General features: G+C 43.3%; 2 protein-coding genes and 1 pseudogene across 2 annotated transcripts in view; 1 reads left to right on the top strand and 2 right to left on the bottom strand.

Annotated features, from left to right (window-relative positions):
- The window catches only part of LOC109462086 (nectin-4-like), a 78,087-nt gene extending 68,741 nt beyond the window's left edge, over positions 1–9,346 (top strand). The window contains exons 5-11 of the mRNA XM_019758584.1: positions 634–827; positions 1,585–1,669; positions 4,386–4,637; positions 6,117–6,185; positions 8,301–8,483; positions 8,714–8,790; positions 9,175–9,346. Coding sequence (XP_019614143.1) covers positions 634–827; positions 1,585–1,669; positions 4,386–4,637; positions 6,117–6,185; positions 8,301–8,483; positions 8,714–8,790; positions 9,175–9,249 — 935 coding nt within the window. The 3' untranslated portion in view covers positions 9,250–9,346. The remainder of the gene's footprint in view (positions 1–633; positions 828–1,584; positions 1,670–4,385; positions 4,638–6,116; positions 6,186–8,300; positions 8,484–8,713; positions 8,791–9,174) is intronic.
- Positions 9,347–12,519: 3,173 nt separating this feature from the next.
- LOC109462085 lies at positions 12,520–14,983 on the bottom strand (annotated as a pseudogene).
- A 5,053-nt stretch (positions 14,984–20,036) lies between these two features.
- On the bottom strand, positions 20,037–23,126 carry LOC109462084. The gene is made up of 3 exons (XM_019758583.1): positions 22,392–23,126; positions 20,410–22,304; positions 20,037–20,223 (listed from the first exon to the last, which is right to left on the bottom strand). Exons 1-3 carry the CDS (start codon positions 23,124–23,126, stop codon positions 20,037–20,039), a joined length of 2,817 nt encoding a protein of 938 aa, XP_019614142.1.
- Between the last annotated feature and the right edge of the window lie 2,828 nt (positions 23,127–25,954).

Here is a 25,954-nt window from a genome sequence, read left to right as displayed (position 1 = left end):
GCTGTTCATTTCTATGAAGCACTTTTCAGAGGCGATGAGCCCCTATCCTATTAAATACTCTGAAATGAAGAATTGAGAAAATTTAAGTTCCCCATGTAACTATCAGCTGATCAAAATAGTGATGATTGAAAGTCAAAAGATTGACTTCAGACGGATAGATACAAAACATATGAAAAGTCTATATCAACGATAGATAGCTATTTATACATGCTGCTCTTACACCGTAGTTAAAGAAATGAGCAATAAAAACACCAATCAATGAGGTATGATGGAGTAAGTACTCCAAAACCCAACCTTTAGGCCCCTAAATCCATTCATTTCATCACTATCCTTACACGGTGAAAGAGCACTACTTAGTATTCCCCTTTGTTCCTTCTATTGGTTGAAAACCCTAAGGGTGAACCACCAAAGGGCAGCAACAATCAGCATGGTTGTATCTACAGTGTACATCAAACCATCGACGTTTTCATTGCTAATCTCAGAAGCATAAAACGAGATTTTTTAATATTTCCCAGCCCCGTTGCTGGCGGGATTGGCGATGTACAGCAGTGATTACGAGGTAGATCCTGACGTTTAATATGTGCACTTTTGTCACTGCCATCACTCACGTTCGTTTCAATATATCTTCCTCAGATCCGGCTTCCATCATCAGCGTTTCGGAGTCTCTGTCAGTGGACCAATCAGAGCGCGCGACTCTCCAGTGCGTGGCGGACGGTAACCCGACACCAAACATCACGTGGACAAAGGAAGGCGCGCGCCTGCGCACTGTGACGCAGCCGCTGTCGTCCGACGTGCTGGCGTGTTCTGTGGTGTTTCTCAACGTCCAGGTGAACATTTCTTTTACAGTAGTTTTATTTAAAATCAATTAAAATCAATTCAAAACAAACAAAATCGTACAAAAGCAGGAAATGCTGATGCACCCCTGAATTGTGTAACATCCGTGTCCATAATATCACCAGGGTCCATGATATCGCCACCTTGAGAAATAGTGTGCTTTAAGATATTTTTACTGCAACATACTTTTGGTATGCACTCCTGCACACCTCAAATGTACATACCTAGGGTACGTTGCAGTAAAAATATCTTTAAGCACACTTTTTCTCAAGGTGGCGATATTATGGACCCTGGTGATATTATGGACACGGATGTTATTCGATTTTTACAATTGTTAAAAAAAAAACAGGACAAGCACACAGAAACACACTATATACAAATATGTACAAACACCATTCAATCTACAACAGGAAATAGCGGACATGGGTATTCAATATCAACCATTATTTCTGTCATTGTAAAGTCTTACTGCACAATGTAAAAAAATATTTTTTCAAGCGTAGAGCATTCATGATTATGTACTTGCCACAATTGATACTGACCTAAACACACATTCCTTATATTTGTTTTGCTGCATTTTTAAAACTTTACTATTATTCACAATGTAACAATAAAAAAGATACATAGTTTACATACAATCGTACATAATAATACATAAGAGACAAAGGCGTTTTTTTACAGGAGTTATCTAGATAAATATCAAGTAAAATGTTGCCATTGTTCGTTATGTTCTATTTCTATTCCGTCTAGGTGAACGATTCCGGAACGTACGAGTGTCTGGCCAGTAACGGGGTGGGGGAGGCGGACAGGAGAATCGCAAAACTCACAGTCAGAGGTACGTTCAGAAATAGACAAACATTAAATATCAGAAATACTCTTCTACAATACTATACTATTGTACGGGCTACAGAGTGTATTGGGAACGGCCAGATCGCGTGTTAGTCGTACGATCAATCCCAAAACTAGGGGCATTCTTGAGATAGTCGTGCACGTGTCCTGCAACATACCGCTGTCTTGTTACAGAAAATTCTGTCTTATATTTTTGTCGGTAGTTCGTTCTCTTACAGTTTTCGTTGAGCGTTTATGATCGCTAGACATCCAGTTAAGGAGATACGCAAGAATACAGTTACTAGAGCAACTGGATAGATTTTGAAAACTGTCAGTCGTTTCCATAATCATCCACTGCTCTTCGTCAGTGGCAGAATCTTTCCAACTGCTTGAGCTTCCTTGAACATTCCACGACCTACGTTACGTGGCCTTCAAACTTTTTCAAAGATTAATGTCAGAGAAACAACAGCCACTTGGAAAGAGTTACGCTTTCCACTTGACTTGTCGGGCTACACGGGACGTACTGATATAATAGGAAATAACCTCAAGTATTGATTATAAGTCTCTCTACGTGCATGCCGATCGATTCATACGTGCAGTGCGGGTATAACTCACCATTCTCGGCCGCCATTTCCGCAATATCTACAGGCCGGGCATATATTTCATATCCCCGAGAAACCTCTGGTCAACTTAACGTAACTAGAGCATATAAAGGATCATCAATCGCCCTGTCAGGTTGCTCCCAGGGCCACGGTTATGAGCTGGCAGGCTTCCATGTACACGAACTGAGCGGTATGCATGGACCACCACCATTGACCAATATGTGGGTTTATGGAAATATGAAGATCTATTGGTAAAGCCAACTTTTCCCAACTTATACCAGTACAGTAGTCTCACGGGTTTCAAACCCCGGCGTCTTACCAGACAATTTAAAGTAGAACATCCTAAAGCTGGCAGGCATCCATGTACACTAACCAAGCAGTATGCATGGACCACCACCATTGACCATATGCAGGTTCACGGAAATATGAAGATCTATTGGTAAAGCCAACTTTTCCCAACTTATACCAGTGAAGTAGTCTCAAGGGTTTCAAACACCATTGTTTTACCAAAGAATTTAAAGTGGTACATCCTATTTTCTCTGAAAGCTGGCACTCGTCCATGTACACGAACCAAGCGGTATACATGAACCACCACCATTGACCAATATGTAGGTTTATATGGATATCTATTGGTAAAGCTGGCCTGGCCCTAACTTTTTACCAACTTATACCAGTGCAATAGTCTCAAGGGTTCAAACCCTGACCGATTCTTACCACAGAATTCAAATTAGTACATCCATTTCTCCTCTTGCTCTTGCTCTTGCGAAAAACAAATGACAGTTGAACACGGTATACTACCAGTGGAGTAGCCCTTACACAGCCGTGTGGCCCAAGGGCTATAGAAACGGAGATGGGCGCCACCCTTCACACGGAAGAAGTGGGAATGACTTTAACTAAGTAACAGTAAAAGTTATCTTACCAAAGTCAGAATTTACCTGGACCGTCTATTAAACATTTTAGACATAACGAACTCTTCGAATCAAAACTTCTTTGAAAATCCATCTATCATCTATAAGTTCGGATGCTTCCTTGGCTTCCAAGTTAAACTATATGGAATTAGGTGTCCGTATACATTTGGATGCAGGCGTCTGAGTGGTTACTTAATACATAAAATGATTGATCACCCCTGCTGTGTTAATAAAGGTAGATATGACTTGACATTTGCTCATAGAGCCGTCAGCTTAGTAAAGTATATAGCTCGTTACTATGTCTACATCAGGCTCAAGATTCTCTGAGACTACAGATGAGCTGAATCTACTTATTAAGAGTAGAGCAATGAATGAGTCGTTTTTAGGCTTTTTGTATTAGTTCTTTTTTGTATTTACAAAGTAATGCTATATCTCGGATTGAAATGCTAAATGTTGACATCATCAAAATTTTTATTCTAAATCGCTGTTTTTATCGCTCATTTTTTTAAAAGTTTGCATGCATTTTTCCTCGTCTATGGAGCTACCGTTCGTAGAATGTTCTTAGTTTACTAAGCTTACTTAAGCTGTAAAGGCCTTCATCTAACTTCAACTTTTAAAATTAAAACAGGGCCTAGGGGTACTCTAAGGCCGTCACATGTAAGAAAACGACTTTAAAGATATCTTCTAATGTAGCATCTGTAATCCCTGAAGGATTCAAACTTCAGATATTCATGTATTCAAGTCGATAACAAAGTCTAAGTGGTGTTCATGGGGTATGCTGTTGACTGATTAGAGTTTAAGTTTACTGTAACACAAAAATATATTGAAAGTGAAACTGTTGTACAACTGAAAAAGTATCTGACTCGGCATTGGGTCAAAGAGCGTCGGAAGTCGGTACTGCCCCCCGTCCTGGTTGACAGAACTTTGACCCAGTGCTGACATCACACGTGCGGAAAAATCACGATGAAGACCAAGAGATTCGCATTTTTTTTATACAAGACATTGTCGATAACATTGTCGATAAGTGGTGTTGAAGGATTGAACCGTTAGATAATGTGAGTTGAGTAAATTGTAACACCATTGTGATTTCCAGAAAAGAAGGCTCACACCAACCACACATGTGTATGAAGAGACAGATGTTTGTTCACCCTAGACTTGTATGCCGCTGGATAATGAGAGTTGTGGTTAACTGTAAAATGTTTGTGACTTGCAGAAACTAACGCGGACGACCGTAACTACATCTGGGCGATCATGGTGGGCGCCATCGCGGGGGGTCTGTGGATCCTGGTGTGCTCGGGGCTGACGCTGTACATCCTGAAGCGGCGGAGGGACAGGAGGGAGAAGAAGAAGTACGCGTTCTACTACAACATGGGGAAACAGGAGGATGCTAAAGAAACACTCGGGCCGCCAACAGTCGAGCTACCAGGTAACTTTAATTGTAGACTAAATGAGCACAAGCTACCAGGTGATTAAAGGACCCTTCCTAATTGTGAATTAGCCTCTATCAGGCTTCGGGAAGCGGATAAAAAGAGTAGAAACTGACCAAATAGACAGAGCGGCAAACTGTACACCTTTGGTGGACCAACTCCCTTGCTTGGTATCTCTCTATTTGGCCAATTTCTACTCTGTACGATGCACCTACATGGGGAAATAGGAGGACGCCAAGGAAACACTCGGGCCGCCAACGGTCGAGCTACCAGGTGACTTGTAGATTAACCCTATCTAGTTTGGTGGCTCTAGCGCGAGCCGTTCGGGCGCTATCCGACATCAAAGTTGGCGCGGGCACTTTTCGCTCCTCCCCCCGGTCTAGATAGTGGTAAAGGACCCTTCGTAATAGTGAGGTAGCCTCTACCAGGCGTCGGGAAGCGGTCGAAAAGGGGAGAAATAGACCAAATAGACAGGGCGACAAACTGTTACACCTTTTAGCGGACCTACTCCCTGTCATGATATCTGTCCATTTTGCCAATTTCTACTCTCTCCGAAGCCTTGTAGAAGCTAATAGTTAAGCCCTGGCCATATGCATCGTACAATGTTTTTTATTCCGCAGCGATAGCGCCATTGTAGGTTGGAGGTAGACGGGTGTAATATTTAAACTCTTGAGAGAGCTATCAAATGTTTGGACGCTCGACAGTCCATGAAATGTCTCTCCTCTGTGGATTTGCTATTGACATCACATGATTAAAGCTCCAACTCTTGTTCCAACACAGAGTACCTGACGAAGACCGAAGAGACGGTCGAAAATCTGTACGGTGAGTTTAACTGTCTTTGTGCTGGAACAAAAGTTTGTAGTTTGATCATGGGTTTTACAGCAAGCCTTTAGTTTTCCTCAAATACTTTCTGAACGTGCATCAAGAATGCTCTATAATTGACCTTCTTAATAGCTAGTATAATGGCTATTGATTTACATAGTGAGAAAACAGTAGTGCTCCTTTCTATTGATTTAGGTGGACGCGTACATCTTTAAAGGCTTAAAAAAGTGACAACGCGAGAGCTCAAATCATCTAGTTAGATGCGTGTAGCATGACCCCTGACCCCAAATGACCTAGAGGCCATCCCTATTCCATAGACACGACAGTAATGTGTTAGCAGTGTGGCTCCTTACAGCACTTCTGTACGTTTTTTTTCCTGAACGTTTTTCTGCCGTTCTCTCTGCGAATCGAACTTTATTCCATGGTACTTGATACGGCAGCTATAATGAACGTAGAGTCCGATCTAGCCTACGTGCTAATGTCTAACACGTTGATAGCAATCACGGTATGAAAATTTAACAGTTGTGTAACTCTTGGACTGTTTAAATTCAAATCAGAGATGAAGCGTCTTGAATTTTGCATCGCCGTTCTTCTTGTATTCATGGCGAAGTTGTTCGCTCTGCCCACTCGTGCCACAGCTTACAACTACAATTCACTACTCCACTCATCTCTTTCTCTCCTTCTCACCCTAACAGCGAAGCCAATTAAGAATAATTACTCTGGAATTGAGACCATGAGGAAGACGGCACACAAGAAGGGTAAGTGTTCGCCCACCCGCATCGATCTTACAGTAGCTAGACGTACCAGGTCAGGAAGCGTGCTTCATCATGGAGGGCTCATACCTCAGAGGTGCCAGGGTATACAATGCAATTTTACAGAATACAGTGCAATTTTACGGAATACAGTGCAATCGTATTAGTATACAGTGTGACAGGAGCTTTACTCCTATACTAGTAAAATTGCATTGTATACTAATACGATTACACTGTATTCCGTACTACTGTGTGGAGATATAAAAACCGTCCGTTCTATCTGCTGTTCCTGTATATATGATATACTGTACGGACGTTCCACCACACGGCAGGCCCATGGATGCACACCGTTTGCCTTTGTTGAAACAATGGGAGCCATCCAGATCTTTTTTCGAAACGTCGTTGGTCAGGGGTGCCAGAGTATAGAGTATACAGTGCAATTTTACGGAATACAGTGCAATTTTACGGAATACAGTGCAATTTTACGGGATACAGTACAATGGTATTAGTGTACAGTGCAATTTTACGGAATAAGTACAATCGTATTAGTATACAGTACAATTTTACGGAATAAAGTACAATTATCGTATTAGTATACAGTGCAATTTTATGGAATAAAGTGCAATTATCGTATTAGTATGCAGTGCAATTTTTAAATTGCACTGCATACTAATACGATAATGCAATTTTTAAATTGCACTGTATACTAGTAAAATTACACTGTATACTAATACGATTGCACTGTATTCCGTAACATTGCACTGTATACTAATAGCATTGTACTGTACCCCGTAAAATTGCACTGTATCGTAGTAAAATTACACTGTATGCATTAAAACTGCACTGTATACTCTGGCACTCCTGTACCTGAGAGTTATGTAAGAGCTGAAGCGTGCTACAGCCGTGCTATTGCATTCGCTTAAAACGCTTTATTTATTTCATCGAGCGTGATCAGGAATCGATTGATTCTGAACTTGACATTCACGTATAGTTAGTAATAGTCATATTTAAGACTATTTCGGTTACAAACCCATGCAAACTAGTGTGATACGGTTACAGATATGTGCGTAATGGCATCTCAATATGCACACGTTCTGTTGCCTGATCCGTCCTTATGGGTTTTAGAGTATAAGAGGATTTCATACATTCTAAAAATGCGCTGATCAGCTTTACAGTTTGCTGATGCCGCACGCAGGCATTTATCCGTTATATTTTTAGATCGTTATTGTGCTGACTAATATGTATTTCATTACAACTTATGATGGTCATATTCTCTATATGTTTATGAAACAATCTATCTAGCTACTGTGAATACTACACTATGCATAAGAATCTGCTTAACTCACCCACTTAAGCTTCTACATAGACGTCGAAAAGAGCTAGTCGCCACAAAAGAGCAAATGGATAAAGTAAAGCATATTATACAAAAGTTTTTAAGTTCTTTGACTACGGCTGATATGGCGACTTGGTAAAATACGATGTTAAGAAAGAAATCTGTGTTTAAAATGTTTTCAAGTTGAGTAAGGTTTAAGATATTTTCGCCGTGGACAGAAAATATCATTTTTTTCATTTTTTTCCATTAAACTGCATTAAAGTATTATTTATTTCTTCAGGCAGGAAATTTGCGAAAGCTGTGTATTTTTATGGTGACAGGATTCCAAATCCCTCCTGCTATAAATTACAACATGGTGTAACCCTACACTAGTTACCATGGTCATTGACCTTTTGTGTTTGGAGAAGAGGAAACTGAGCAAAAAACAACATGTTCACCTTCGGTAAACGTATATTTCTCCAGGCAGGAGATTTGCAAATTCAAAGCTGTATTCTTACAACAACAAAAAATGTTTGAAAGTAAAGTCAAGTAAGATTTGAGATATTTTCTTGCCGTGGACAAAAAAAATATCCTTTTTTTTCAGTAACTACATTAAAGTATCTTACTCAAACACATTAAAGTATCTTACTCAAACACATTCTTACTCAAACACATTCACATATATGGTGACAGCAGTCTAATTCCCTCCTGCTATAAAAGTGCAACATGATGTAACCCAACAAGAGTTACCATGGTCATTGACCTTTTGTGTTTGGAGAAGAGGAAACTGATCAAAAACCATATATTTCCTTCAGGCAGAAGATTTGCGAAAGCCGTGTATTCTTACAGCGCCATGGAGGAGAACGAGCTACACCTGGAGATAGATGACGTCATCGAGGTGCTGGAGGGGGAAGATGGCGGCTGGTGCTTGGGTTACCTGAGGGGCAGGATAGGCCTGTTCCCCTCCAACTATGTCACGTTCCTGCCTGCTGGAGAGGGTAATCTCATAAAATCATACCTTGGAGTCATATTATATGTCAACTGAGATCAGGGCAATACGAACTGCGGGGTGGGTTTCATGTACCTCTGACAAGGGCGATATGCATAGAGTAGTAGTGTAAGAATGATCATTGTAAACCTGTGATGGTAGACAGAAGATAGGTATATATACTATTACTACATACACTCGGATATGTGGTTTTCAATATTTTGTCTTGTCTTCTTTCAGCCTCTAAAATGACGGAAGACCTGTACCCAAATTTGGACAGCGTGAGGAGCACCCCCTGCAGACAGTCGAGAAGGAAGGTGGGTAATTTTCCTCCTGTCGATCACAATTAGCAGTTCAACCAATGAGAGAATGACAATCAGCGGTTTGACCAATGAGACAGTGGCTAAATTTTCGTCAACTATTTGCTGGTTTTCACCTCAGAGGGAATGTTTAATTATTAGTGACGTGTATAATATATTCACATTTTGACATTTTCATTTCTTGACACTAGAATCCCTTGACACAAGTGTTTTAAACATCTGAAATTGCAACATGATGTAACCCAACACTAGTTACCATGGCAACAGACACAGCATTGGCTCAGGTCAGAGGTCACTGATGTGAGAAGAAGAGGAAGAGGAAACTGTGCAAAAACAATGTATTCCTTCGGTAAACATAACTACTGTTTCCTCTATCTATAGGCCACCACTCCTGAGAAGACCGGAGCCAGCAGGGAGATGGGTCAGCTGAAGAAGATTGACTGTGTGGAAATATAAAACCGTCCATTCTGTCTGCTGTTCCTGTATATATGATATACTGTACGGACGTTCCACCACACGGCAGGCCCATGGATGCACACCGTTTGCCTTTGTTGAAACAATGGGAGCCATCCAAATCTTTTTTCGAAACGTCGTTGATCAGGGGTGCCAAAGTATACAATGCAATTTTACGGAATACAGTGCAATCGTATTAGTATACAGTGTAATTTTACGGAATGCAGTACAATCGTGTTAGTATACAGTGCAATTGTACGAAATACCGTGCAATCGTATTAGTATACGGTGCAATTTTACGGAATACAGTACAATCGTATTAATATACAGTGCAATTTTTACGGAATACAGTGCAATCGTATTAGTATACGATGCAATTTTACGGAATACAGTGCAATTGTATTAGTATACATTGCAATTTTACGGAATACAGTGCAATTGTATTAGTATACATTGCAATTTTACGGAATACAGTGCAATCGTATTAGTATACAGTGCAATTTTACTAGTATACAGTGCAATTTTACTAGTAAAATACGATGGCACTGTATTCCGTAAAATTGCACTGTATACTCACTGGCACCCCCGAAGACACTTGACACGCTTTTGGCAGACAACATTCTCCCGATACCAACAGAACTTGATGTGATGACCTCTTACTTGTACACACACCCAGCAAACGGACCAACTTTTGTGGAGAGGACGTTGCTAATTATAAGAGACAGATTCTACAAACGGAGGCTAGCCACTAGCATCCCTATACACCTGTCACCAATAGCTACGCGCTGAACTATCAAGACGTACTGTTACGTGTGGCAAACAAACCTACGAGCATTATAAACACTGCAAACATGTGCCTGTTTGAAACACGTCATTAATAATAAATGTAAATATTTGCTAAGTTCTGTGAAAATTAATGGCCGACACTCCTGTGCAGAAATGTTTGCGAAACGCTTGAAAGTGGTGACAACTCACGGGCTACTCAAGGCCACGGCAAGTCATTTTTATGGATGACATCAACGCTAGCAGTAATTTTCGCCTGATTTTGGAAAAAAAAACAATAAATTTTGTTGCCTTCTGACAGTGGTCAACATGCCGAAAATGGGCAAAGATGTCTGTTGCCATGCCGGAACGTGGATGGTAGATAACTATGAAGAGAGGAGACAAGAAAATGCTCTGAGTTAATGATTTGTTTCTTACTTTGATACAGTGATATATGATGCTGGCTGTGTATATGTGATATTCCCACTGAATAAAGAACATTTGTACAATGATTGAGTCAAAGTTTAAAAATGTAGGAACCTTGCTTTTTTTCGGCCCGCCTTGTTTTTTCGCCCGCTCGCATTAGATTTGGAGTCTGCGGAGGATGTCATCCATAATATTTACTTGCTGTGGCCCAATTAACAGAACTGGGTCACCAACCAATCGTCTTTCTCTTGCTTTGTCGTATAACGTCACCTGTACTTGCAATACAATCTTATTGGATACTGCTGTCTCGGTGTCATTAATTACTCTTGTGTGTACAAGTAGTAAATTCTTTCTGTGGAGCAAAGCCCCTGTCACACATTCAGAACCTCCCCCCGAACACCAGCCGACCAAGGTTGGTTGAAGCCCCTGTCGCACATTCAGAACCTTCTCCCGAACACCAGCCGACCAAGGTTGGCTGAAGCCCCTGTCGCACATTCAGAACCTTCTCCCGAACACCAGCCGACCACGGAAGCAGTCAACGCCTACATTTCTATGCGAATTAAATCGCATTTGAGTGAAATCTCACAACCAATTACGCCCGACCTACCTACGACACCAGCCAACCGATCTGTATCACTAAGGCGAGTGGGACCCTGCCGTAAGGCACGCTTCTAGACACGATAATGGTACAACGGTACTGATTGGTTGTAATAATTTTGCCTGAAGTATACAAGCTTCGATTACAGCTTCGTGCTGTTTAAAATCAATGAGGCAGAGAGAAAAAGAAAAAAAAATGTTTATCTTAATCAAATCAAATGATTGTACCTTCTTGCCAATGCCATCACATCAATCTATCCATTCATATCTGTTCGTAACCAATCGATCGACAAACATGGATCAAAACAAGAACAAGTATGATATGAAAGACCCGTTACTCGTACACGTGTGTACATTAAAACTCGTGCTAATACCTTACGTACTGTTTTTCACAAAAGAAATAGAAACTAAAAAAAATCAAGTAAGTGGAAATTGTAATAACAATAGTCTAATCACTATATCATTATCTTGTAAGCTTTTCATTCAAACTTCAATTGAACAGGCAAACTGAATGTTATCAATCTTATGCACGTTGGAACACACTACTATTCTCTGGCATTCCTCCAAGAAGCTTACATATACACGCTGCAAGTAAATTTAACCTATTGTTTGTTTAACATTTGGCAATTTCTTACCTGTCTTAACAATATGATTAAAGGCAATTTTTGATTTTGATGTATTTCATAGTAAACAGGGTTGATTTCCATCACTTATATACAAATGAACTGAAACACGCCACTTTCAAGACGCCAGCTGTAATACTGTAGGAATGAATGAAAACCAAGAGGTACTACTATATACAAAGAAGATCTAATATTGTTATGGGTACCTCTATATAATGCGTCATTCATCTTTAAAGGATTGTTTCTACATACGCGATCCGTCTGTGTAGCTATATAAAGCAACTATCGTTGACGCTGTCTCTTACACATCGCTGTGTTTTTCAACGCGACTCTAAAGCTCCGACTAGCGAATCTGTATATAACCGGATTGAGGACGCTGTTGAGGAGATACAGTCTGTCCAGCAACTAACGTTAACGCTGTCTCTTGACACATGACTGTATTTTTCAACTGTCGAGTTGTTGAGGAAATACAGTCTGTGCAGCAACTATCGTTGACGCTGTCTCTTACACATGACCGTATTTTTCAACGCGACTCTGAAGCTGCGACTAGCGAAGCTGTAAATGACCGGATTGAGGACGCTGTTGAGCAGATACAGTCTGTCCAACAACTATCGTTGACGCTGTCTCTTACACATGACTATTTTTCAACGCTGTTCAGGAGATGCAATCTGTCCAGTATCTATCGTTGACGCTGTCTCTTACACATCACTGTATTTTTCAACGCGACTCGGAAGCTGCGACTAGCGAAGCTGTAAATGACCGGATTGAGGACGCTGTTTAGGAGATACAGTCTGTCCAACAACTATCGTTAACGCTGTCTCTTACACGACCGTATTTTTGGTACAGTTGACGCTCTGCGCAGTATCTATCGTTGACGCTGTCTCTTACACATTACTGTATTCTTCAATGCGACTCTGAAGCTCCGACTAGCGAAGCTGTATATGACCGGATTGAGGACGCTGTTTAGGAGATACAGTCTGTCCAGCACGAGGAAGATGGCCTGCGCTGTTGAGCTGATGAACGGTGAGTTGGAGTTGAGGAAGGTGAGGACCCAGTGCGGCAGCCAGCTCAGGATGAACACCAGCGTGGCCAGGGCGAGCATCTTCGCCGTCTGCACGTGCGGGGAGGGACAGCCGAGGGTTCTTGTACCTGTAACACATAGGAGCGACTGTGAGTCCTGTGCGTAATGTTGGAGTTGGAACCAAGAGGTCCGAGTCCTGAAATGTCACTGATATTGTGCTCTTGGGAAAAGCACTTATGTAATGAACATTTGTCTACAAGCCAGTGGGCGCTACTCTTTGACCCTAACATGAACCTTGAATACTAATATACATAGTCAGAATCCTTAAATGCTATACTTCAATAGTGTTACAATACGTTGTACCTCCAGAGAACGATCCTTAGTCGTTGCGTGTTGCTATGTATTTGTTACTGTTTTATGCTCTGTTGTTGTACTTTAACTGGCATAGTTGTATGCTAGTTAAAGTTTCATGAATGTAAGTGTTAAGTTATTATCTCAATTTGTAATTACGTATTTGTGAATTTATTTTATGAATCCAGGAAGAATAGATTAGATGTTGCTATCTAATCTAATGTATTTCAAATAAAACATGAAACAACATCAAACTTTAAACATCAAACCTCACTTAACTCAAGTGAAAATTAGTATTGTCCTGTGCTGTATTTGTACCCTGTGTCGGTGGCGGCATAAAATAGGTTGATATAACTTGAGTGTGCCCTCGCCATGTTTGGTTATGAAATGTTGGAATAATTTTACAAAAAATCAAACCTGTCGGTCACAGTACATACCTGCTCCTGGCCCTTGTGACGAGGCGGCGGCGGTACGAGCTTGCCGGGGAGTTGTAGCTGCCGCCTTCGCTCCGCATGACCGGACTGGACCGGCACGACTTGGTCTCGGCGCCGTCCGTCTCGTGTCCGGAGTCTTCAGATCTCTCCACGGGACTGCTTGGCCTTGTCTTTGCCGCCTTTGTGGATCGTAAGGTCTTAAAGCGTGACTTGGTGACAAGGGTGGGGATGGTAGGATCGCTAAGTGACCGCCGAGTCCTACCCTTCTTCTGTCTAACACTAGGTGGTGCGGAGTGTTCAGTGTTCGGGTCGGTACACGTAGGTTTCTCTCTGACCTGCATGGAGATGCTCATCGGAATCGGGTTCGTCTCTCTGCTACCGGAGGCGTTTCTGAACAAAGTCGGATGGACCTTCTTGTGGTGGTTCAACACCTTGCAGAAGACGAGAAGGTACAGGACTATGATGGCGACGGAACAGACCACGAAGACGACAAAGTTTCCGGACAGGAAGATGGACACGGCGACTTCATTAACGTACTGGTCCAGTACCTTGCAGGTGCCGAATTGCCGCCCAGTTTGGTCAGGGGCGAACCTGTCCACCCCGTAGACGAACAGAATGGGACAGTCCAGGACCAGGCCGAGCAGCACGATGCCCAACGCCGTGAACTTGGCTCTCTTGACGGTCATGGTCTTCCTGAACGGCCGGCAGATCGCGAAGTACCTGTCCATGGCCACGGCGGCCAGAGTCAGGATGGAGCAGAGCAGACTCGTCTGGACTAAATACACGCTAAACTTGCAGGACCAGTCGCTCCGCTCCTGCGTCCACTGCAGGAAGTTGTTCAGCTCTAGCGGGATGGCGACCCAACACATCGCTAGATCCACCAACGCCAAAGTAAGGATGAACACACCGCTGCAGACGCGCTTCTCTTTCTTGTATACCACGAGGACGAGGATGTTTCCTGCTGTTCCCAACACGATGATCACGCCAAGGATGATGATTATCGGCAGGGCGATCGTGTACGCCGCTTCTTTCAGCTGCCCCACGACATTATCCAGGCATTCTAACGTATTGGTCACTTGATTCAAAAGGTCTAGGATATCTGTGATGTCGCTGGTGCTGTTCGTCGCGTTAGCTTCCGTGGCCTTATCCCACAGTTTCTTATAGAATCCACGATAATCGGACAGATTATTATTAGAACCAGGCGTCACGTTTAGAAAGGAGCCTACGTCGTTGAAGATTGTTGAAACGAATCCCGTCAAATTTGCCGATCCGAACGCAGTTAGGTTTATCGGCCCCAATCCAAACGTGGGGAAAAGTGGTAGCGAGGTGTTACAATTGTCTGCCATGTTGCCTTCTTTAATGTTTTCTTGCAAAACAGTCACAAGAGTTTATCTTGACATTTTTGGTGGTTGGTTCATCGTCCTTCTGTCCTTCTGATTGGTTCAGCGCTTGGAATCGTCAAAATCTGGACTTTTTCATTGGCTCACCTTTTGACAGTTCTCAATGCTGGATCTCCTCTTCATCTTCTTCTAGTTCGATGTTGGTCGCCGACCAGAAATTCTCTTCGTGTTCCTCAGTCGTGCGTCGGTCGTTTGTCGTAGCTCGGTCGCACGATCTCTGTACTGCCACCCATCTGTCCACGGCAGCATTTTGTACCGTTCTACATTAACGCACAGCCCGTGGATGTTTGTACTGTCATCAGAAGCCGCTAATTGCCTCTTCCTCTATACCAACAGGAGTTATCGCGTTGCGGATGTCCTCCTGTATTTACCATGACTAACTCAACACGGGTTCCCTGCCAGAAAACAAAGCACTCGACCAATGCCAGGAAACGTTCCGCGAGTTAGGGGGTTTTACGTTAAGTGGTCACGACAGCTTCCACTGATTCGTAAGTAAACGGATGCGCGCTGTTGATTTATGGGGGGCGTGCACAGCGTCACTTTACGTTTTGTAACGTTACTGCTCTTTCCTCCCATCCCTTAAATAGAAAGGGACTTAACAAGATGTGATTTATTACGCAATGACAAATCCAACCTTTCATAACATTTATGATTTTATGGCAACAAGTGTAAGGGAACAGCTGTGAAAGAGGAAACGAATTTTCATGATTTTTCTAAAGCATAGCAATTTGTGACGCGATTCTAATCGTCGTTCCTAGAAACAAGTAATGACATAGCTAGATCTCTTCAACACAGGCTTCGTCTGCCGACGATGCAATATGGAGTGTACATACCATTCCAAGCACACGTGCCGAGAGGACAATGTGAAACATCTTTGGGGGTGGGGTGTGTGGCGTAGCGGCAGAGTGCTCGACTCGGAACCAAGAGGCCTCGGGTTCGAGTCCTGACATGCCACCGATCTTGTGCCCTTGGGAAAGGCACTTAACACGACTTTCCTCACTTCGCTCAGGTGAAAATGAGTATTGTATTGCCCCCTGTGTTGGTGGCGGCATTAATATAAGTTGAAAAAAACTTGAGTGTGCCGTCACCACGTCTTGTTGGAATATATTAAAAAAAAACATATTTGGGCAATGGAAACTATTTCAAATAGTGTAGGCTATATGTAGGCTTTCCGTTACGCATAATATCGTTACTCTTACCTTTCCTGGATGTAAAGAGTTCGTGGAACGAACATGAATTCAATCATGAATTATATCCATTATCCACCAAGCTACTCAGCTACTCATTTACGTTTCTCCATTGGTCTAATATTTGATATATATATACAGATATAGTGCAGGAAATAGAATTATATCAACGTTACGTAACAGTATATCTAACATCCGTTCATAGCGTAGTATCTCCGGCATCTCTGATAAATTTGGAAAACAAAACGCACTGACTAGGACGAGAGGTTAAATAAAGAAAACGGTGCATTTCAGGTCACGGCCGATCACACGATCGAAAACCGCAACGAGGGAATTCTTGCGGTAGTCTTGCAAGTAATCCTGCAAAATTCAACTGTCTTGTTACAATAAAGATGGTGTTGGTGGTTGGTTCCGTAACATCACTGAACAGCCTACTACCCGAGCCCTATGTACATCGCCGAGAAACTATCCTATCTACATCCCAACACAGTGCAGCCTTTGAACCTGTCACGTCGTCATCCTCCTGCCACAGAAGAACATTCATCCCTGCTACAGTCAAGCTGTGGAACTGTCTCCCACAGGACATTGTCAACACCAGGGACCTTCCGTACTTCAAACGTAAAGTCAACGCCTACCTCAGCGCTTCTCGTCAGCGACCAAACGTTATTCGGTACAGCTGCTAAGCTGAGGTCTTGGTGACAGCATAGGAAAAAAGAGCCTGCTTAAAAGTCGTAAGGTTTCAAAACCGCACAACAACGTTCGACGAATGTGACCATACCAGCCTGGACACGTTCATCGAGTAATGTGTGCTGCAAAATTTAGCTGTCTTGATATCGAAAAGGCTATTTCAGATCACTGGTTAGTTTTGTTACAGTCTGCTTGAAAACTCTGCGGCATCAAAATCGTAAAACATCGAATGTGGCCGAACCGTAGCCACAACCAGCGCTTTAACATTTCCCTAGGATTTGGGTCGACATGACCAAAAATGCACACTCAGATCGTGTGACTCGAAAGTTTGGCAATTACACTAACCATAGATGTAGTACTACGCTCTTTAGATTGCTTCAAATCTGGGCCAAAGCCATTTCGCACAACGCCCCCCCCCCCATCACAGGCATACTTCGTAGAAGTGTGTTTACCTGTTAATGTGATCATACAGGTGGTGCGTATGGAGTGTTTCATAAACAATGGCCATACAGAGGACCCATTACGCCCGCTGTCACGTGTAGAGCATGCATTTATCACGAATGATTCACGTGTTTCTCAGTACATGCGAGTGTCCTCTGATTGCACAAGGTGAATAATTGTTCCCCCTTAACGTCGCGTTCTTACGTCAGACTTCCATGTTGCTATGACTTAACACATGGAGTCATAAGGGCCCTTAAGAGTGTTACCATGACCATCCTCTACAGACTATACTAGAAAAGCATGATCATTGTATCCAGTACCATCCTTTATCCAGGACTGTGCCTGAGCCTGCCTAATGTAGGTACTAAGAACAAGAATAAGTCCCTTTCGTAGAGCGCCCTCTTGCGAGTTTTGCTAGACTACAGCCATCTCCTGATGCTACCTAGGAAAGGTGCAAATTACACATAACCCGCAAGGTGTCGCATATTCCATATTTTCCGAGTGAAAATAACCAAAACAATACCAGGTCCCGAAAAAAGTCGACAAAAGAATGCAATAATTAACAGGTAAGAGCTCATGGAGTTAGGCCAAGGGCTGTGACGTCATCTAGCCTCGTTTTCACGCCACGGTATTCAAGATGGCGGCAACTGATTGGTAACTTTTGTATCGTTTGGGGTGTTTGAGATAGACTTTCTGTATCCAATGTACGATGCTACAGGCTATTTGGTGAAGGGTCCTAATGTTAACAGATGTGTGACGTTTTATGAAGTCTAAAATCTATAAAAAATCTGTTGTAGTGTCGTCATACAGTTAGCATTACAACTTCCATATGTTGTGACAAAGGGCCCACCGATCACACCTCTATCTATCGCACTAACCTTACACAGTGTTGGACCAATTATTATTGCTAACCTTTAACCCAACTTAGGGTTGGACTGACTGATGGCTTACCTTTGACCTGACCTGAACGGATTGATGCCTAACCCTTAATTTGACCTTGGCTGAACTAACTGATTAACCGATTGGACGGATTTATGGCTAACCTTTGACCTGAACTAGTGGTGGACCGGTTGATGGCTAACCTTTGACCTGGCATGGTCTTGGACGGATTTATGGCTAACCTTTGACCTGAACTAGTGGTGGACGGGTTGATGGCTAACCTTTGACCTGACATGGTCTTGGACGGATTTATGGCTAACCTTTGACCTGACATGGTCTTGGACGGGTTGATGGCTAACCTTTGACCTGACATGGTCTTGGATGGATTTATGGCTAACCTTTGACCTGAACTAGTGGTGGACAGGTTGATGGCTAACCTTTGACCTGACATGGTATTGGACGGATTGATGGCTAACCTTTGACCTGAGTAAAGGGTTGGACTGACTGATGGCTAACCTTAGACTTAACATTGGGTTGGACTAACTTGTAGCTAACCCTGGTTTTAATTGGCTGATGGCTAACTTTTATTTATAGACTTTGATCAAGTGGACGGGGCAAGTTCAAAGAATATTATGGGTTTTGTTAAGAATGAACTCACATTAATCCAACACCCTATGTGGGAAGATCTGGACTGAACTGCGGTTTCCTAAACTGCTGTCTAGAGGTCCATCAATTAATGAAACCGGTAGCCACAATGTCAAGTCACAGTTAGACCATTGTATTGCTCACCGATATCAATGATGATAATACAACATTCAGAACTCTCAGTTCTTAGTTGGCAAGATTTTCAACACACAAAATACTTCCCTACAACACTCAGACAATTCTCATCAATTGACTTGAACATCTTTCTCATACTTTCCAGAACAGCAAGGCATTTATACTACAAATTCTTCATCTTCATCCTTATAGGAACCTTCTTGTAGCCCCATTCTAGATATGAATGCATACGAACTACATAATACACTTCAACTAGTTTGTAAATATACTACAGAAGTCAGTTTTTGTTGCACGTTTGCCTCACAATGTCTCATTCTTGACTTGTCAATAATCATCTTTCCAATACTTTCTGTCTCCTCTCCAGAATAGCAAGACATTTACTACTACGAACAAAATTCTAAATCTTCATCCTTATAGGAGCCTTCTTCTATCCCTTTTTAGACATGAATACATAAGAACTACGTCTATATACATCAATCATTAGAATTAGAAAATACAATACAGAAGTCACTTTTTGCTGCAAGTTTTCATCACCTGTACAAAACATACAAAAAGTTGGTAAGTTGGTAACAATCACAAAGTCACCTATAAAATGATGTCTGTGTAACATAATCACAAGATGAACCTTTGTCACGTTATGTTGGATAATTCCACTAGCTCGAAATTTCGTCATAATCTGGTGTTTTCACAACAACTAAAATAAATAGACAAGCTTTACAATGGCAGGTATAAATGGGAATCGAGCCCAGGTCTTTCTAGACTGGCAGCATACAATCAATACATGTATAAAGCTTAAAAAACTGTATACAGTTTTCCAAGCGTCAAAACAGAATCGTTGTCCATAATCATAGTCCAATTCCATGCCAGGTTTGGTCTCCAGTCCTTGTTGTAAGCCTCAGGTGACAGAGTTTCTCTTTTATCAAATGTCTGGAACCAGATGTTTGTCTGTTAGTGTTACAATGCTTGAAGTATTTACTTGTACACTATTGATAAAAATATATGTTTGCTTCAAAGTGTTCTGAGAACTAGGATTAACATGCGTTTGATTTTCTGTCCCACAATAAGGCTTAAGCGTTGTTGTATGTAGTACAGTATTCAGAACAATTCTTGAGCTATTGCCTGAAAATATAGGGCCAAAGAAGTTCTAACGGCGGTAGAAAGTTTTGTATCCTTTGGGGAATTTTTGTAACATTTTTCCATGATCAGGTGTGTCGTGGTTCTGCTGATACGTTAGAGTTGACGTAGGTGTGAATCCGTGGAAGTGGATCCGGAATTCTCTCTGCCTGAGGCATGTCCGTGCCTTGTGGATGTGCTGAGACGTTCGAGTTGACGTAGGTGTGAATCCGTGGAAGTGGATCCGGAATTCTCTCTGCCTGAGGCATGTCGAACCTTGTGCATGTGCTGACGTAGGTTGTCCTTTGTAGGTTGTCGTAGGAGTCCTTGTGGTTGTCGTAGCAGGCACTGCGGTTGTCGTAGGAGGCCCTACGTAGGTTGTCGTAGGACGCCCCATGCTTGTCGTAGGATTCTCCACGACTGTCATAGAACAACCTAGGGTTGTCATAAGAGGTCTCGGACATTCCCAAGCGGTGTGGCTGTGCTGAGACGTTGCAGTTAATGTAGGTGTGAGTCCGGGGAAGTGGGTCCGGAATCATGTCTGCCTGACACATGTCCGAGTCTTGTGGATGTGCTGACACGTTAGAGTTGACGTATCTGTTGGTCCGTGGAAGTGGATCCGGGATATCTTCTGCTTGAGGCATCTCCGAGTCAGATTGCCGTTTTAGGCCGTTCAGATCAAGGTAAAGGTTGGGGCCTTCTGTGTTCTCTTCTTCCTCCACTCCCAAGCTTCGCGGGTCGTAGGAGGCTCTTCCACGTGTTCTTGGCAGCGTAGCCTTCCCCAAACGTTTGGGATGTGCTGAGACGCTTGAGTTTACGTCTTCTGCTTGAGGCATGTCTGAGCCAGAGTGGTGTGGTGGGCCGTTCAGGTCAAGGTACAGGTTGACGCCTTCGACCTGCGAGTCGTAGGAGGCCCTGCGGTTGTGGTAGGAGGCCCTGCGGTTGTCGCAGGAGGCCCTTCGGCTGCCGCAAGATGCACTGCGGTTTCTTCGCGTAGCAGATTTGCCTGAACGTTTTGCCTGCGCTGACACGTTAGGGTTGACGCGCCTGTTGGTCTGGGGAGGTGGGACGTCTTTTGCTCGAGTCGTGGCCGTGCCTGGTGGGTAGTAGTGAGAGTCGCTGGCGGCGATTCCTGGCCTGTCCGATCGCGGAGGTGGAACTGGGGCATTCCCCAGGCTGGGCCCTGGCCGAGGGTCTGGGGACGCCGAGGTCGCACCTCTTGGCCGCACCACGTCTGCGCCATACATGGGGTTTTCCAGACGCGACGTTTCCGCATACGGAGTGATGGATGCGTCGTCCTGGGCGTCATCGTTCGCCTGTTGAGGAGGTACAGGGTTCCCAGTCGTGGAGACTGCGGCCGGCGGCTGGAAGTTTTGCAGCGGTATGCCTCCGATCGCGCCTGCGGCGTAGCCGTGTAAGTTTTGCCGCTGCTCTTGTCGCTCCTCGTACCACTTCTTGCACTTCTTCACTACCCTGTCGACAACTATCGCAACCACGATTGCGATTCCCACGCTGTAAAATACTATCATCATGATATTAAGTGGACTATAATCTGATGAAGTGATGCCGTCTTGTTTGCCGTCCTTGTCCGTGATTTTGCCCATGCTTCCTGTAACCCTTCCGTTCTGCCGGGTAGGTTTGGCGGTGAGGACTGCTGTCATGGCGGTGCGCCGTTCTGCCTTATCAGCTGCCGGAGTGATGCCGTCCTGCCGGGGGTTCTTATCCGGGGTTCTGGCGACCTTTTCTGTCATCCTTGCGTTCCGCTGGGCAGGTGTTGAGGTGTAGCCGGCCGCTGTCGTCACGGTGTGGTCGTGCCTCGGGTCTTCTTCACTTGACTTGGTCAGGGGCAGATCTGCAAAGACGCTGCCTGTTGTTGCAGACTTCACGACGCACCGGAAGCTGCCCCCCGTCCAGCACTGGTAGGCTTGCGGGTTCATGTGGAGGGTGGAGGTGGACCTGCCGATGTAGGGTAGGCTGGAGGCGTCTCTTGGGAGCACTTGTCCCCCTTCAGGAGACTTGGTGGTGGGGTAGTCGTGCTCCAGGCGTGTGGTCACCGTGCCGCCGCATCGGTCTTGCGCCTGTCGGTCTCCAACGGCCCTCCCGTTTGGATCCATCCATCCGATCTCTGGTCGCTTCTCCCAGAAGACCTCACACACGAGAGTGGCTCCGCGGTCTCGGCGTGACACCTTGGCTGCGGGTGGCGGGCACGGCATCTCTCCCCTCGCGACGTCGTCAACCTTTCTTCCCGAGAGGCCAGGCGGGTAGCTGCATCGCATTCTGTCCCGATTGTCGAAACAAGGAGAAGACAGTGAAGGCCTCGCCAGCGCACAGGTGCAGCGGAAGGGATTCTCCTGGATGTAGACACGCCTTTTACTTCCGCACATGGCAGCGATCGACTCCAGGGTGATGGTCGAGATCAGGTTGTTGTTGAGACGGATATGGATATAGACTTTGCCCCTGTATAACCCCTGTAGCCACTCGGTGCCGAGGAACGATAGCTTGTTGTGATCCAGGGAGAGCGTGTGTAGCATGGACAGACGGTAGAAGGACCTCCCAGCGATGTGTGAGATGCTGTTGTAGCTGAGGTGCAGACCCTTGAGTTTGGTCAAGCTTGAGAAGTGGGACTCTTCCACAGCACGAAGCCGGTTGTGCCTCAGCTCCAGATAGCCCAGCCGTCTCAGTGGCTGGAAGGCATTCTCCTTGATTTCTTCGATTTCATTCCAAGACAGCGCGAGCTTCTCTAGCTTGGTGATCCCGCCAAACCAGCTTCCAACGGTTTTGATGGCGTTCTTTTCCATGGATAGTGCCGAAATGCCGCTCACTGGTGCGAACGCTCCTCTTCCGACGGTACGGATGTTTCCGGGCCCCAGAACAAGAGTGAGGAGTTGGCCAAGGCGGGGCAGTGGTTTCAGCTGGCCGCTTCTGTCGGAGTGCCCCGCCACTTGCAGCCTCTTCAGATCGCCTGGGAGACACCCGAGCTGATTCTCATCGGCCTGCCCGGTCGTGTTGCACGTGGCACAAGGCAGCCCGCCTCCACTCCCGACAATTATGATCTCCCCGAGCCTAGCGCAAGAACCAGTGCGCCTTACCTCACAGAGCCTAGTGCATGGCGGGCCGGCCTGACTCGGGCCAAACGCGAGGAGGACTAGGACAAAAAGGGACAGCTTCAGACCCGCCATTGCTGAAGCAACCTGAAAGACAGAAAGATTCAGAAAGTCAGTAATGTGGGCATAATTCTAATTATCATAAAGCGATGTCGACAAATAAGAAGCCTTCATTTCCCATCGGATATCAGGCGTAACATCATATGTGGTGAATAATGAAAAAAGTGGTCAGTTGTTTGTATAACCGACCACTTTTGGACAGTACCTTTATACAGGGGACAGGACATTAATAGTAGTGTTAAGCCTTGTAGTAAACAACGTATTGTAGTATGATAAAAACGTTCGCTACGCTCACTCGGTGGCTTTTTCTAAGGTTGGCGCACCTAATCAGGGCTTATCTCACCATATACAGGTAGTGTTGATCCAGAAATATAGACTGTCAAAGTTACTTAAATGTTGGTCCGCCATATTGGTTGTACTGAAGCATTGGGATACATTCTAAAATATTACATTAATTGTTGTATTAAACTATGATGGAAGTTGACTACCTACATCAATCCAACATGTGCTAAAATGTCAAAAGATATCATGACTTGTGATGCAGAAATATTGGTTGTCAAAGGCGTTTAAAATGCAATATTATTTTTTGTCAGCCACATTGTTTACAGTGTGTGAACTTCAAGTGCTGGCATAGATTCAAAAATATAAAATGATCTTCTTCAAAGTGAAAAAAATATAACTACATATCCCCCACACTATTGCAGGATGCAGAAGAGATCCATTCATTTGATACGAAAATATAGACTCTCACACTTCCCTAAAATGTTGCCAGCCATATTGTTTACAATGTGGAACTTCAAGTACTGGCATACATTTAAAGAACAGGTCAGATATCTTAAAAAGTCAAATGAACATATTCCAGGATATTGAAAATGTTTTGGGTCAAGAATTATAGGCATTCAAAGATGCTCAACATTTTACCATCCATATTGTTGATACTCAAAAAAAGTCTGGGTGTCAACTATAAGCCTAGGGAAAAATTGTACATGAAACAAATCATATTTTTCCAATTTAAGTAATATATTATAAAAGTAAATATATCCCTCTAACATATGTTGTAATTTCAAAGAGATACATGCCTACAAACCAGAAACACTAGCATACGAGAATGATACACCTAATGTAGTAATAATAATTGACCAGGTTGACCAGATTTAGAATTAGTAATGCACACTCATGAATATTAACCTTCAAATATTGACCTACCAAGAGGAACATTTTGGTACTAACAAATAAAGAAAGGTACTGCCATATAGTTGGCCAATTTCAAAGAAATAGTCTTAACCATTAGTTGTTTTCTGAAAAATTCGGCCCTATAGATTTATCAATGCATTAAGTGACTCTGCACTGTGCATGCACAGTGGACGCATCGGGGTCTCTCACAAAATACCTGTTTTATTTGACACATCCACTCCAACAATTTTCCAGTACCAAGGAAATTCAAGTGGCCTAACATTTGGGACAGCACCGAGGCCAACTCAGAAAGTCGTTAAGGTAGTATATTACGAAGAGCCAATCAGTGTAGAACAAACCACAGAAGGGATCAAATTTAGCTTTGCCGCCAAAAAGTCTACCCGTCAATCCTTGCGCGTGAGTTCGTGAGTGCTGACATTTTACTACCCGTCTATTTATTTCCATGTTACCATGCCAGAACGGAAATACATCAATTCAAAAATTTGTGTAAAAGTCTCTATCGAAAACACTCAATCAATTAGGCATTCTACGGTCTGTGTTTAACAAAAACCCTTCCCCAATACAGCCTGTTTGAGAACATAAACTGGGCTGACATTATGAAGTGTGTATTTTTAAGGTCTCATGCATGAGTTTTTCTTTAAATTGTGGCAAATGTAGCCTCGGTGCCATCCGATTTGTAACGGCAACCCGGAAAATCATCCGATTACCGTTACAAATCGGATGACACCCATGCTAACAAATGTAGACAACCTACCCGAAAAATATTGATATTAGTTATTTTTATGTATAGAATATCTACCCTACACCGTGTAATACAATTGCCAAGAATCTCTAAACGCACAATCCCTACTGAAAAAAAACCTGCCAATTATGTGCTAATTTCTTGTTACAAACAAGCTTTCGCTACACAGTCGTTCTGGATCCGTTGGGCTGACTAAAAAGGACATTTTCGCCGCTCTTAACACGTGTATGTAGGTGTTTACTGTTTGCGTCTGCTTCTATGAGACGTTAATAAGCGAGTGAAACTCGATACCATGTGTACCACTATATCCACCATATGGGGCATGACCGTAAACTCCGATAGTCCCAAATAAAGCCATTAAATCAGTAGGATATTCAGAACAACTACGGACGATCGTGGAAAGAAAATTCTACATTTTGATCACGAAATTATAGCAACATTATTAAAAGGAACACAACTGCGTCACACTGCACTAGGAATATAATATCGGGTGTTGGACATGCTTGCTTAGGCCACGCCAATTTGATTTGTTGATTCTCGGATTTTTTTCAGAAGAGACAGGGCGAAAAAAATTGAAAAAATAAAAACAGGCCTTGGCATCCTATGATAGCCTCAAATGCTATGTTAGGAGCCATGAAGTCAATATACCAAGTTATTCTGTAATTTAAACAATGAATTTCAAACTTTTAAGATGTAAAAACTGTAACAACTCTGAAGAAAAGGGACTTCCTTCAACTGTTGCGGCCAAAATATGAGCATTTTGGAGTTGATTCTGAGGCTGAAATGTTTTGTTGTTGTTTTTTTTTTTTTTGCAAATCAGACAAAATGAAGTGGGCAAATTTCGTGAACAAACAACTTAAATTGGTGTGGCCTTAATTTTGACTTGATGATGATATTATCATACATT

This window comes from Branchiostoma belcheri, unplaced genomic scaffold (assembly GCF_001625305.1).
Source record: "Branchiostoma belcheri isolate BF01 breed outbred unplaced genomic scaffold, Haploidv18h27 scaffold99, whole genome shotgun sequence".
Taxonomy (NCBI): Eukaryota; Metazoa; Chordata; class Leptocardii; order Amphioxiformes; family Branchiostomatidae; genus Branchiostoma; species Branchiostoma belcheri.
Note: the sequence above shows the minus strand (reverse complement) of the source record. Positions and strands in the feature narration are given on the sequence as shown.